Genomic DNA, 13,648 nt, shown 5'->3' with positions numbered 1-13,648 from the left:
CCATTTTCTACGATTATGTTTCAGTAGCTCTCAATGCTACAGATTTTCCCGAACTGAAAGTTTTCTCTTTTGCATGAATTTTTAAGTTCCATGGTTTTAAACTTTGGTTAAATGCGAAAAGGACGAAAACCAGGGCGCACGATGGCTTAGTGGTTAGCATGTTCGCCTCATGCCTCCAGGGTCGGGGGTTCGAGTCCCACCGTGGCCCTGTGTGTGTGGAGTTTGCACGTTCTCCCCGTGCTGCGGGGGTTTCTTCCGGGTACTCCGGTTTCTTCCCCCAGTCCAAAGACATGCATGGTAGGCTGATTGGCGTGTCTAAAGTGTCCGTAGTGTGTGAATGTGTATGTGATTGTGCCCTGTGATGGATTGGCACCCTGTCCAGGATGTACACTGCCATGCTCCCTGGGATAGAGTCCAGGTTTCCCCGTGACCCTGAAAACTATAAAGTGGTATAGAAGATGGATGGATGGAAGAAGACCATGTTTAAAGATTTCATTGAAGACTCCATTTTAACCTAATCAACTGATGGAAAATAACTTCTCACTTTGTTTACCAGCATCATCCACATCAGTCTTTGTCTCATCACCTGAGGTAAAAGTCACTCATGTTGTTCAAACACGAGCCTGATCTCTGTTCACGCTAACATTGCTGATGTATCCTCTCACTTCTGTTCTGTTGACTAATTTTCTTTTTTTCTTAATTAGCTCACCTAAACATTTTAAAACTTTGTACAGATTGTGTATGCGCTCTTCTCTGTTTTGATGATGACGTGACAGTGCAGGAGTATGGTGGACATTTTAACAACTGCCATCTGATTACAAACTGACTGGATTAGACTTGCGTCCATTTTGCTACGGCATGTAAGTATTCAGCAACTTGATCAAAGTGTGTCTCATATTTTATGCATCTTCATGCAGACCGACAGATTTATTTATTGTTTTATCACTGAAAAACTGGCTGCTTACAGAACATGATCTTTGCAGGCAGATGCTACGTTAAGTTTTGGAAAGTAGGAACATTTCCATGTCATTTTGTTGAAATACTGTAATTTTGTTTTCTTGAAGTACTTGAAGGTGGAAAAATAACATTGTTGGCAGATTTTTGCATCCTTGTTTGGCTGTTTGCCAGAATTCAGGCACAACTATGGGGCACTAGTGGCTTGGTGTTTAAGGCTCTGGGTTACTGATTAGCAGGTCAGAGGCTCAAGCCCTAGCATTGCCAAGCTGCCACTATTGGGCCCCTGAGCGAGGCCCTTAACCCTATCCGCTCCAAGGGCACTGCATCATGTCTGACCCCAGCTTCCTGGCATGCTGGGGTATGCGAATAAAAGAATTTCACTGTGCTGGAATATATATGTGATTAATAAAGACTCATGATCATTATCATTTTCCCAGAGCGATATATAAATAAGAAAACCAGACCAGAAGAAAAGCTAGACATTTATAAAAAGATGGTTTTTGATGCTTTGGTTAAGATGTAACATTTGATACACAGCTAAAACAAAGTTCAGATAAAGGGATATTTAAAAAAACAAAAAAAAAAACAAAACCGTTTAAGTATAGAAAAATGATACACACCTTCTGACCAATCAGATTGAAGAATTCACCTGCACTGTGGTATAAACAGAATTTACGCACTTGCCTGATCGACCTACATGTTACGTATTTGATCATTCTCCAAAAGTGTGAGGTGTGGAATTTCTTGGTGTGTGTGTGTGTGTGTGTGTGTTTATGAGTTGATTCGGCTGAAGGCTCAGGCGTGTGACTGCACATTTCTGTAGTTTCAGTAGGGCTCATTTCACACCACAGCATTCTTTTTGCCTCGTTTTCTACAAATGAAGCGTCGAGTGACAATTAAAAAATGAAACAGCTTTGTTTTTTTTTTGTTTTGTTTTTTTAAACATCTTCATTTATTACATTTGTAACATTTTTTTTTTTTTCTTCAAAATAAGTTAAAACAGATGGATGCGGCTGAGGCTCAACGTTCAGTCAAAAAGCAACAACTTTCAGTGAAAGTAAAATATCTGACATCTCCACAATGCTCAATTCCGGAAGTGAGGACGTGATGGACATCTTTTGACTTTGGGTTTTTACAGTATCGCATTTTAGGCCAGTTTCAGGGTACATACAGTTCTCTGCCTAGTCCTAGTCCTAGACCAAACATTTTCCAATGGTGTATTTTCAACCAAGAATATAACTTAATTCAAACTAAGCTCATGCTGCATCCAGAAAACTTAGCACTTCAAGTAAAAATCTTTTGAACTTCAGTTCAACCGGAATTCTAATCAAATCCGGTTGTCATTTCTCTGCTTGTTAATTTGCAGAGGTAAAAATAAAATAAAATATATTTCTCTGAGTTGGAGATGAATAAAAGTGACAGCAGGTGTTTTCTCTCCTGAATAATTTGATGAACAGAATTACAAAACCTAAAAAAAAAAAAAAAAAATTTAGGTTTTAACTGATAGGTTTTTAAGAAAGGGAAGAAAGGGATTATTTCCCAAGCACTACTGTGTGCAAAAATAAAAATAAAAACTATCCTAATTATTGTAACTGTGTGTGTGTGTGTGTGTGTGTGTATGTCTGTAATCTGTGTGCATCTTTGGTGACTGAACTCATTTTGTTCTTTGCACAGCAGTAAAAGACACAAAAGGCGCAAATGAAAAACTTTTCTAGAATAAGAACAAAAAGTCAACAAATCAGACACGCAGAATCTAAAAACTCGCCATTCGGAGAACGAAATTAAGGGTCGATGAAGGACACTGCGATGTAGCGTGTGCCGCTGGTGGTGGGAAGTCCTTCGTGAAGATGCGTTAGTCTGCCTGGGTGCATGAAGCTCCAGCCTTTCCTTGGAGACTCTATCGAGCAGTTATACCTGTGGAACCTGCAGCCTCCACCCTGGAAGAGAAAAGAAAAAGAAGAGAAAAACATGTGTCGAAAATTCATCTTTGCAAACAAAATAACTTTACTCTTTATTAGAATCTAAGTAAAAGATTGTGATCACATTGACGGACCAGGATGGAAAATAACACCGTAACACATGCGATGTAAAAGTTAATCTTCATAAAATCCTCCTTCACAACTCCATACACTTGAAATTCCACTGAAATACTAATTACCTCAATTGAATGACCAGCAATTTTATATATATATATATATATATATATATATATATATATATATATATATATATATATATATATATATATATATATATATATATATATATATATAGCCCCATTTAGCTCCATTAAGTTGTAATTGCACCTGGTGGTCAAAAATAGGAACTACAACAAGCGCCAAGAGAGGCCCATTGACCCATGTTTGGGGGGAGGAGCAACAAACAGGATTGTTAATGACAGAGTTGCCAGGGTTTTTACATCAAATTGTGCTAGTTAAAAATATTCTGCGGCCACCGAGATCTTGTTTTATAACAAATAATCGGAATCTAGTAAATTTCCACGAACAAAAGCAAAGTGTAACTGCAGAACGTGCATCTAGGATGTACAGAACCATTTCTAACCATTGTAAGATATATTGCAGAGATTGGGCGACGGAGCAGGGAGTTATGAATTGGATAACGTCGGTATATCAGAAATCTAACCCACCATAGTGACTGTATTTCCCCATGCAAAGGCTGAGGGGAAAACAAAGAAAAGAAAAATGTAACTCTTTCCAGCCCAACTTGTTTTAGCCTAATTTCAGGTCTTCTGTGTGGTTTTGAGAGTAGCTGGGCTGAAATATTTGCCGTATCGAATACAGTTAAACAAAAGGTATGTCTAAAACCTTTCAAAATGAGCTGCTAGACTATATTCCGGATGGATGTAAACAATTCGCCAATTGGGCATGATTTTGGAAACCCAGAGAACTTTATTAAAATGTCATTTAAAAAAAAGAAAAGTACCTCGAAATCTAGGCCTTTATGGTTGAGCGCGATGTTGATGGTGAAGGTGGATGAGTCATGATGAGGCTTCAAATAGGCCTGTCTGTTAGGAGTGTATTTCACCACAAAGTTCATGAGAGCATAGCCCTGTATGAAACACAACACAGGCACTGGTTTCAAGGAAAGCATTTCATTCAAAGTCTTGTCAAGTTAAAACACATGCATTCCACAAAGAACAGCTTCTGTTCCAAACATCAATAAAGAATGAGCTCCTTTGTTTGCTTTTTTTTTTTTTTCCCCTTTCAGAATTCACTGTAGGCCACATTCCTTGAGACAAACCGAGCAGAGGGCTTGAAAGGCGAATAGACAAGAGTACATCTACTGCAGAGATCCACCTTTTAAACCTGTCTCAGGGGTTATAGACATGATTTCACTTAGCATTACTCTCCAGCGTCAGGAAGGATCTAACAGTGCACAGTGCAAACGTGTCTCCACACCTTGGTGTAATATCCCGAGAAGACCTTGAGCGTGACAGGTGAGATGAACTCTCGGATAAAGTGCAGCCACTCCTTTTCATAGCCGATCTGTCTCATGTGGATGTCATCAGTGGGGACGCTCTCATATCCTCCAGCGATGCGCTTATCCTGTGCAGGTATAAAGATGTTTATTGCAAAATTGGACCGTGCTTATGCGAGGAATGTGCTGGTCATCGGTTATTCTGATATTCAACACACATGATATAGTTATATGAACAAAATATCCCACAGCACTACTGAATTCTTCAATGTGGGGGGTACAAACGTGTTGATTCATTTTCTGTAACAGCAGCTCTGACAGTACTGCAGCTTCAAATCACAGGGTTATATTAAACCCCTTGTTCTCGAACGTAAATATACGTCACAGGAACGAACTTGTTTTGTGTAATGTTCGCTCTACAACATTAGCTGTCCACTTTATGACGGGTCACATCATGCCACCCCGTCAATGATTATTTTTCTATAAACGACATGCCTCAAAGTGTTTTATTACTTAAAAAGTTGAAGAAACCTATGCCTTATTTCCAGCATGACTTACAATAACAAGTGAACAGTGTCCTTTGTCCATTGTTACCCTCTCCAGGAGTGATCGACCAACCAAGATTGAGCAAGAGCAAGACGTATAGTAGTCCACAATGTCACAAAGGAACCCAGGGTAACTTCTAAGCAACCGAAGGCCTCTCTCACATTGGATAACGTTAATGTTCATGAGTCCACCATCAGGAGAACACTGAACGACAGTGGTGTGCATGGCAGGGTTGCAAGGAGAAAGCCATTGCTCTCCTAAAATAACATTGCTGCTCCTCTGCAGTTTGCTAAAGATTACGTGGACAAGCCAGAAGGCTAAAATGAAAAATATTTTGTGTATCGATGAGACCAAAATAGAAATTTTTAGGTTAAATGAGAAGCGTTATGTTTAGAGAAAGGAAAACACTGCATTCCAGCATAAGAACCTTCTGTGAAAGACGATAGTGGTAGTATCATGGTTTGGGTGCACCTGTTTTGCTGAATCTGGGCCAGGATGAGGACATCTGTCCATAAAATGAATCACAAGAGAACGTGGGTCATGCAGCAAGAATATAACTGGACAATTCTGGACAATAGGCTAAAGGAAGCAATTGCTAGAGAATAAATTCCAGATCCTGTTATTCAACCCTCGGTCATCAGTGATTGCATTAATATGTCCTGCACATGGTGTTTAAATACACTCCCAGCAGCCTCATAACCTCAAGACTACATCGGAATTACCAGGGAAAAAAATATTTGGATATTTGAGACTCTCTTTTTGATCATTTGTCGGTCTATTTCCAAACAGCGTTTGGCTGACCTCGTGTTTTCCACCTGACCAAGTGCCGAAGTTCTCCATTTCTTCCACCAGCTCATCACAGCCTCGCTCAGACATCACAGGGAACCAGAACACATCTGGACATGGCTACACACACACACACACACACACACACACACACACACATAAACATTACATACAGATACATACTGAGGTTTGGAAGTTCAGTCAACTTGCTACATATATAGGATGTATTCAATTTCACTTTTAGAGTGATGTCTCTACCTGTTCCAAACGGTTCTCTGTGAAGATCTGGGTGTAGTTGGGATGGATATACTTCTCCCTCCAGTCCTAAGGGGGGAAAACAGATTAGTGCCATATTATGTTTTGTCAAAGGTCCTTAAAGAGAAACATAATATAGCTGTCATACTGACTAAACACACAAGTTACTGTATCAATAATCAAAAGGGCTCCAGCTGTGCATATTACATTCCAGAACCATCTGTACTCGCAAGCACATTCTTAACCAATGATGCAAAGAGATGCAAAGATTTACAGAAGTTTATCTTCTAGTCAGTTTTCAGACATCTTTCCATATAAACAGTTTAGGAAGAAGAGAAACATCTGGATACTTACCACTGGGTTCTCAAATATTTGCCATAAATCATTGTTCAAGTGGGACGTGTTGTAGTTGGCCGTAGAAATAAGCCTTCCAAACTCATGACGGTTTGTAATGTACATGAAAACTCCCTGTAGCATACAAAGATCTCATGTTACATTTCAGCTGAAAACAAGATGGCCGACATTACACAAGTGATCAAGTGTAGTTGAGTCCCTAATGTTGCGTGTTGGGTCCCTAAAGATTCAGTGAGAATTCAATTATGAATATCTGTCGATCTGTGTGGGGTTTTTTTTGTTGTTTTTTTTTAAATGGTAGAAAAGAGCAGCAAGGGAGGTAAGGTAAGGATGAAGGAAGGGAATGGACAACTCCAGCAATAGTGATTTTCTTCCACTAAGGGTGCTTTCACATTAGTCCATTTGACTTGAACCCTGGTGTGTTTTCCACATTGGTGACACAGCAATCGCACTCAGAAAAGAAAAAAAAAAAACAAACAAAAAAAAAAAACAGTCTTAGAATGACTATGCAAAGGTGGACTCGGTCCTCCTCCAATTGAACTCAAGTGCGGTGAGAATGTGAGTGTGAGTCAATTGCAGGAAGGAGCGGCTAAACTGACCTGCGAGACACAAACTGTGAGAAAGGACAGACCTGTAGCGTTACAAAAGTGTGATGCATTTCTGAATATTTGGTCCGACAAACAAAAAGTGAAAATATACGTTGGATGATACATAAAATGTTTAAAACTACTCATGTATATTGAGCGCCAGTTCTGTGTTCTCCATTCTTGGGTGATTTTTGTGATTTTTGCATGCACTTGGGAAAGATTTGTTCACTTTTTTCCATCGCCGCATTTCTGACCAATGAATGAGAGTTTTGCGAGTACTTTTTTTTTCAGCCATACACAACCCTCAGCCAGTCGTCTTCTTTGTTTTCTTTTTGCTTCTTTAATTATATGAAATGTGAAATCAAACCAAGCGAACCAGAAGTATCAACTCTGATTCAGACTTTGCAAATGGACTAATAAATATGAAAGCACCCTAAGAAGAAGAGGGTGAGGGGATCTTACTCTTAGGTACAGTATGTGAGTCTCCAAGACACTCTCAGTCTACGCTTCACCTGCTCCGGTTCAAAATGAATCACTTAAACTATGCAATACATCAATAAAACCATCACTAGCATTGGATTACAGTGTTGGAGCAGGTGTTAATGCCTAGACCGAGATAGGTCAAGGAGTTTTTTTTTTTTAGAGTTACGGTATAAGCTTTATGTTATTGAGGGTCTAAGAGATTTGGGGTGGGGGAGGGGGAACAGGTTGCTGCAGGGAATTCCTGGAAGCAGGTGACCATTCCTGCTTCCTGATCTTCACTCTCCTCACGCTAAGGATGGGGAAAATTGAAAGGACTATGACTAAAGGTCATCTAAAACCCAGGTGCTTTCTCTTCAGCTTGATTAAAACTAACAGATGTAACTTGTCATCTTTCTGCCAAAGGATTTGGCAGAGATTGTTCAGACTGCTTTCCAAATGATCTCAGTGTTAAATGAACCAGTTGGTGTGACTGCAGTGCTTCGGCTACTAGAACAAACAGTATAATCTAATAAAACTAGAACATACTATAATCTAAATCATATATAATATCATCCAATGCTATGCAATTGGGTATCAGAAAATAGGATTTTAAGTCATATATGTATTGTGACCTGGGAAAACCCATCAGATGTCGTTTTGGGTGAATTCTGGCAAACAGGCAAATTGATACACAAAATGGTTTCACTGCAAAAATGATATCTTAGCAAGTGGAACTATCTGAAATATAGTCAAATGTGTGCAGTATTTCTTATTATGAGATTACAAAACACCAAATATAGGATTATTCAACCTACCGTATTTATTGACAACTTATTATTACATTTTAAATAGTCTTTTTCTATTGGTTGATAATTTTGTTATTGAGAATTTTAATTATTCTAGAAAGAAGCAAAGTTATCTGCCAGTAGAATAAGACAATTTAAAGTCTGATGATGAATAAATGTAAATGTAAACTTGCCTAGGCTTTCTGAAAAAAATTACATCAGGTAAACACACAGCCAGTTTAACAAACCCATCTATAAAAAAAAGTAAAGATAATTATTTGTTAGCTTGCTACCTAAGCTTGCTTAAAATCTTTGATAAAGTGAGACATCGTTCATTATTTTGTATTGTATACAGTAATGTGGGGGAAATGTTATGGTTTGGGGTTGCTTCGCTGCATCAGGGGCTGGACAGCTTACATTCACTGATTCAACTATGAATTCTGTATCATATCAGAGTGCTTGAAGATAACGTGGGGTCATCTGTCCAAAAGCTGAAGTTGAACCGAAAGTGGACATTTCAACGGGACAATGATCCTAAGCACACGAGTAAATCCACCAAGGAACGGCTCAAAAAGAAGAAACGGAGGGTTATGGAATGGCCTAGTCAGAGCCCGGATTTGAATCCCATTGAAATGTTGTGGGGGATTTAAAGCGGGCAGAACATGCAAGAAAACCATCAAACATCTTGCAACTGAAAGAATATTGCATGGACGAGTGGTCAAAAATTCCAACAAGCCGATGTCAGAGACTGGTGGACAATTATGCAAAAACGCCTAAAGGAAGTATTTCTGCTTACGGGGACAATACTAGCTTCTGAGGCCATTTGTGTACTTACTTTTTCTACAGAAAAAATATTCCATGGATTGAGATTTCTGTTGAATAAATGATTGAAAAAGCTATTTATTCTTGAGGTTTTGTTCAAACCACTCAAATAGGCACGGTTTCAAAGATGATCAAATGTTTGCTTGTCCAAATATGTCAAAAAAGCCAACAATTTCCATGGGGTGTACTTATTTTTTCACATGAATGTATAGTACATGCTAGATTGACACTATATATATATATTTAGAGGGTTTTCCCAGGCCACCACACATACACTATAAGGGTAACATACTACTGCTGTATTCTCTGTATTCAGTATTCAGACATTAGAACCACTGGAAAAGAGATACTTATGTTTCTAACAGTAAAAAACATGGTTGTGTTGATGTGGGTATAATGCAGAATAATCAAAAAGTATAATAAAACCTTTGGGGATCTGAGCATATGGAATGATTCCGGAGAAGGAGAGTCTTTTTCTCTGTGTATTGTCTAGAATGAAGGAAAAGCACCATGTGAAATCTGTAACGTTCATTCTGAACACAACAGAGTTACACAGAAAGCACATGATGGAGACATCATAGACTCGAGCACCCTTTCAGCAGAGAGGAGGTTCCTGCACACGATAAAGCCACACTGCCTGTAAACCACAGAACCTGCGTTCATCTCACATGCTGGGAGAATTAAAGTCAAATCTATAAAACTTCACACTCTGCCAAGCTGAGAGTGATGGGTTTCATGTTCATGCTGATTGAGGGAGACTGGAACGTGGTTCCAAAATCAGTTCTGGAGGATCTCGAGTTTTCTGCTGTTCTAGCTACCAACACACACAAGTCAATCATCAACACAGATCTAATCATTTCATTGTATGGTTAAGGGTTCTTAATTATTTGAGTTAAGTAGTTCTACTTTATTTTGTTTTACTCTGTTACTAGGTTCTTTCGAGGGTTCTCTGAAAGGAGCGAACTAAAAGCCCTTAATGGTGCTATATTTTAATCCATTTTCAAACCTCTGTCTAGTCATATGTTAACCATTTAAGAAAGCTAGTACCATTAACCATCCAAAGAACCCCCAAGCAACCAGTTGTTTCTCAGGGGGGTTTCTCACTTGTCCGAATTCCTTGGACGGTTATGGGGTCTTAGATTCCTAAAGTGGTTCATCTCTGATAAGAAATCAGTCTGTTATTAGGTTCTACATAGAAATTTGGAGGATGTTCCAAATGGGACAACCCAAATAACTTTTTTAAAACCCCATTTCTCTACCTAGTTATTAATCAAGTATATTTTTGGAAAATAGTTTCTTCAGGGGTTCTTTGGATGGTCAGTAGTTCTAGCTTTCTAACAATGGTTCTCCATGGATCCTTTTTTTTTTTTTTTAGAGGAAATCTGGCCACAGGGACAAACCGAAGAATTCTTTAGGGTACTAGATGGAACTGTTTTTCTAAGTGTATTTTTGAGATGTTGTATGTGCACTGTCAAACTAAATGCTAAATGTAGCAGTTTAAATGCCTCAGCCCTCTGGGGAACCGTTCAAAATTCATTTAGAATCCGAGAACTGAGGATTTTTCTTTATAACTAAGTAGAAGTAGAACTCCTGAACATTCTTAAATTAAATTGTTCTCCATGGGTTTCTTTGGATTGTTTATGGTTTCTTAGCTTCCTCAGTGTGTTTTATATAGAACCATGAAGGGTTCCTAAAATTCCTTAGGGGTACCAGAATTAAGCTTTTTCACTAAGTGTGTAGTAATTCTTACTGTAGGTCTATTCTTGCAGTTATTCTTCTGTGAGTCTTTGGATGATTCATGGTTCTAGCCTTCCAAAATGATTCTACATGGAACCTTTTTGATGGACAAATCTTCTGTTGTACAGTTATACTTGTGACATATAAGTGCTCACTGAATAATTATTTACAGTGCTATATGGAACCCATTTAAAGAGTAACTGATTGTATGTATTTTCTCTCTCTCTCTCTCTATATATATATATATAAAAAAGTTAAATGTAGAAACTTAATTGTATTTGGTTTGGTCCCATGGGGAACCAAGGTTCATTTTTTCTATCCGGAAGAGTTCTGAGTAGAACTTATTTACACGTCCTTTGGGAGATTCTTTGGATAGTTTAATCAAAGGGGGTTTTATTCGGAGGCTTATCTGAACTTGAACTTTTAGGGTACTAGATAGATTATAGGAAAGGAAGAACCCTTAACTCCCCAAAAAAATCCATCTGGAACCCAAAGAGTGTGTATGGTTTGTATTGCCAAGTCAAGTTTCTGGTTCCCCTTCACATTTGGTGAAAAAATTCTTGTTTGGGTTAAGAGTTGAATAATAATAATAAAAAAAAACTAGCTTGCAATCCTTCAGAACTGAAATTGTTAATGGATTAATGCATCAGGAGGGAGAAGCGAGGAGGGCTAAGAATGCCAGCTGGACATTCCCATTCTCAGTGGTTAAAGGTCACAGGTAATGCATGGAGGAGGGGAGGATGATGTGGCACAAACAAAAAGGAAGAAACCTCGAATGCACCACAGTAGGTAACGTAAACACACAAAGGTCATGCCTTGGACACAAACAGCATACTGATACACTAAGCTTACTTGCCAGTTATGTCTTTGCTACAGGAGTGCAGCAGATGTTTGAAGGCATTAAGAAACATCACATCTGTAAACTAACACTGTCTGAATTGTGGAGGCTTTAGGCTTTATTTATCAAGCTGGAAATAAACAAATCTACTCATAAATAATGTTGATCTTTTCAGCTCTATGTCAGATTGATCAATTATGGAATTTTATGGCGTCACTAAACGTAAAACAGCTCTGACTCAAATGCCAATCAACCTTTAGCAGGAGTACAGTTGAACTTTGGTAAATCTGGCAAGAATTTTTAGTTCCGTTTGGAAACATCTCAACACAACTTTAGTAAAAGATTGATAAATGAGGCCCGGTGACATTAAGAAGAATTACACACTGCCTCCAAAAATTTAATCTGAGAATGTATTAACAATAATCCATTGTGATCCATGCTTTGTAAGAATATTGTTTAAAATACTCCTAGCTAAGTCTAATCCTTGTAATGTAAGCTCTTGTGCCATCGTTCTCACCAACTCCCTGGCGTTTCTACACAAAACCATGTCAGGATCGAGCTTCGCCAGGACGAAAACGTTCCTCTCCTTCAGCTCGTTCCTTAACGTCTCGCCTTTGATGAGGTAAACATGGGCCATGTATGGAATGTTCCACACGCCACTGTTACAAAGACAGAGATGGAGATTTCAATACCACTATAAATCACGTTGTTTGATTACAGGCTGGCTATTCATTTTAAACTTCTCAACTTGTTATTTGTGTTCTATGGACAGAGTCCATGGTTTTGTGTTGGTAGCAAAAAAAAACAAACACATGTTATCCATTTCACCCTTTCAGTCTGCGGTGAGATCGCATGACATAATCAACAATTATCGTCTTCCCAAACCCGCTCGTATAAAACTGTGCGTGAGCTACTTGCCAAATTTACTCAGGCGCTGTGATTTGGAATCGAATCTAGCAGAAAATATGTCACTGCTTATTTACGTTCTAATACTAGAAAGCGAGACCACGGTAATCTGGTATAAATTCTATAATATAGGTTCTGTTATGTCTTTCCAAGAACTCTTGGAGTTCACTCACACTCGCTTTCCCTGCACGATGTCGATGTAGTCCTCAGAGCGGGCGTAATAGCCGTCCAAGCTCAGAGCTCCCCAGAAGTTGGACCACAGTTTGCTGTGACGGGTGACAAGAGGGCCGATCATTTTTCTGAAGGAAGAGAAGAAGACAGAGGCAGCCAAAGGGCACGTGTCAGTCAGAGTAAAAATCATTACCATTTAAATGAAAGCTTGGTAATGATCTGACCTTAAAACTCTCTGAAATATAGGACCAGGCAGGGTGTAAATAAGGATCACCCATAAAAGTGTTACTATGGCTACCAGGGGTTGCAAAGAGACGTCGACTAGTACATGTGCTAGTGAATAAAACAGTGAGATGGTGAGAATAAAGACAGCAGCTAAGTGTACTTTGTTAGTCTGAAAATATTTCACACAAAATGACACCAATACTACCATTAACTGCACACTGTTTTTAAAATATCTATATATTTTTTTTTACATTTCTGTTTTAATGTCCACCTTGTATGAAGTGTAAAGGTGTACGAAAGATTATTTTTTTAATCCCAATCCCAGCTGCTGGAATTTCAACCAATCCAGACTCCTTTTCAGACACTACTGTGACCAGTACTGGGTTTTTATCAGCCTGGAACAATCCTCCAGATGCTGCTCTAGACATCGCATCCTCCATTCAAGCAAAGCTCATTGAGCTACAAGAAGGATTTTGTTGACTGACACGAGCTTCCATGCTGTCCGTTACAGAATCAGAAACTTCACCTGCGGTCATCCACGTGAGTCTGTTTTAAGAATTGGTACATCCTTAAATAGTGCAATATGATACACCGATGAATTACTATGCGCATTTATTACACTGGTTTATTTTTTCATTTTTCTATTAATAAACAAAACAAAACATTGAAGCTGGAAATGTAAAATGTACAGTGTGTATATGACAGTGTGAGTTGAGCATTACATTTCCATTTACATTTATTCACTTAGCAGACGCTTTTATCCAAAGCGACTTACAAAT

General features: G+C 38.6%; 1 protein-coding gene across 1 annotated transcript in view; it reads right to left on the bottom strand.

The window, feature by feature from the left end:
- Window positions 1-1,426: 1,426 nt before the first annotated feature.
- The window catches only part of plod2 (procollagen-lysine, 2-oxoglutarate 5-dioxygenase 2), a 50,801-nt gene continuing 38,579 nt past the window's right edge, over window positions 1,427-13,648 (bottom strand). The window contains exons 12-20 of the mRNA XM_053636765.1: window positions 12,647-12,772; window positions 12,085-12,226; window positions 9,419-9,481; window positions 6,337-6,450; window positions 5,986-6,051; window positions 5,743-5,847; window positions 4,377-4,523; window positions 3,901-4,026; window positions 1,427-2,894 (exon numbers count right to left, since the gene is read on the bottom strand). Coding sequence (XP_053492740.1) covers window positions 2,739-2,894; window positions 3,901-4,026; window positions 4,377-4,523; window positions 5,743-5,847; window positions 5,986-6,051; window positions 6,337-6,450; window positions 9,419-9,481; window positions 12,085-12,226; window positions 12,647-12,772 — 1,045 coding nt within the window. The 3' untranslated portion in view covers window positions 1,427-2,738. The remainder of the gene's footprint in view (window positions 2,895-3,900; window positions 4,027-4,376; window positions 4,524-5,742; window positions 5,848-5,985; window positions 6,052-6,336; window positions 6,451-9,418; window positions 9,482-12,084; window positions 12,227-12,646; window positions 12,773-13,648) is intronic.

Source organism: Ictalurus furcatus, chromosome 1 (genome assembly GCF_023375685.1).
Source record: "Ictalurus furcatus strain D&B chromosome 1, Billie_1.0, whole genome shotgun sequence".
Taxonomy (NCBI): Eukaryota; Metazoa; Chordata; class Actinopteri; order Siluriformes; family Ictaluridae; genus Ictalurus; species Ictalurus furcatus.
This window is presented reverse-complemented; position numbering and strand designations above follow the sequence as displayed.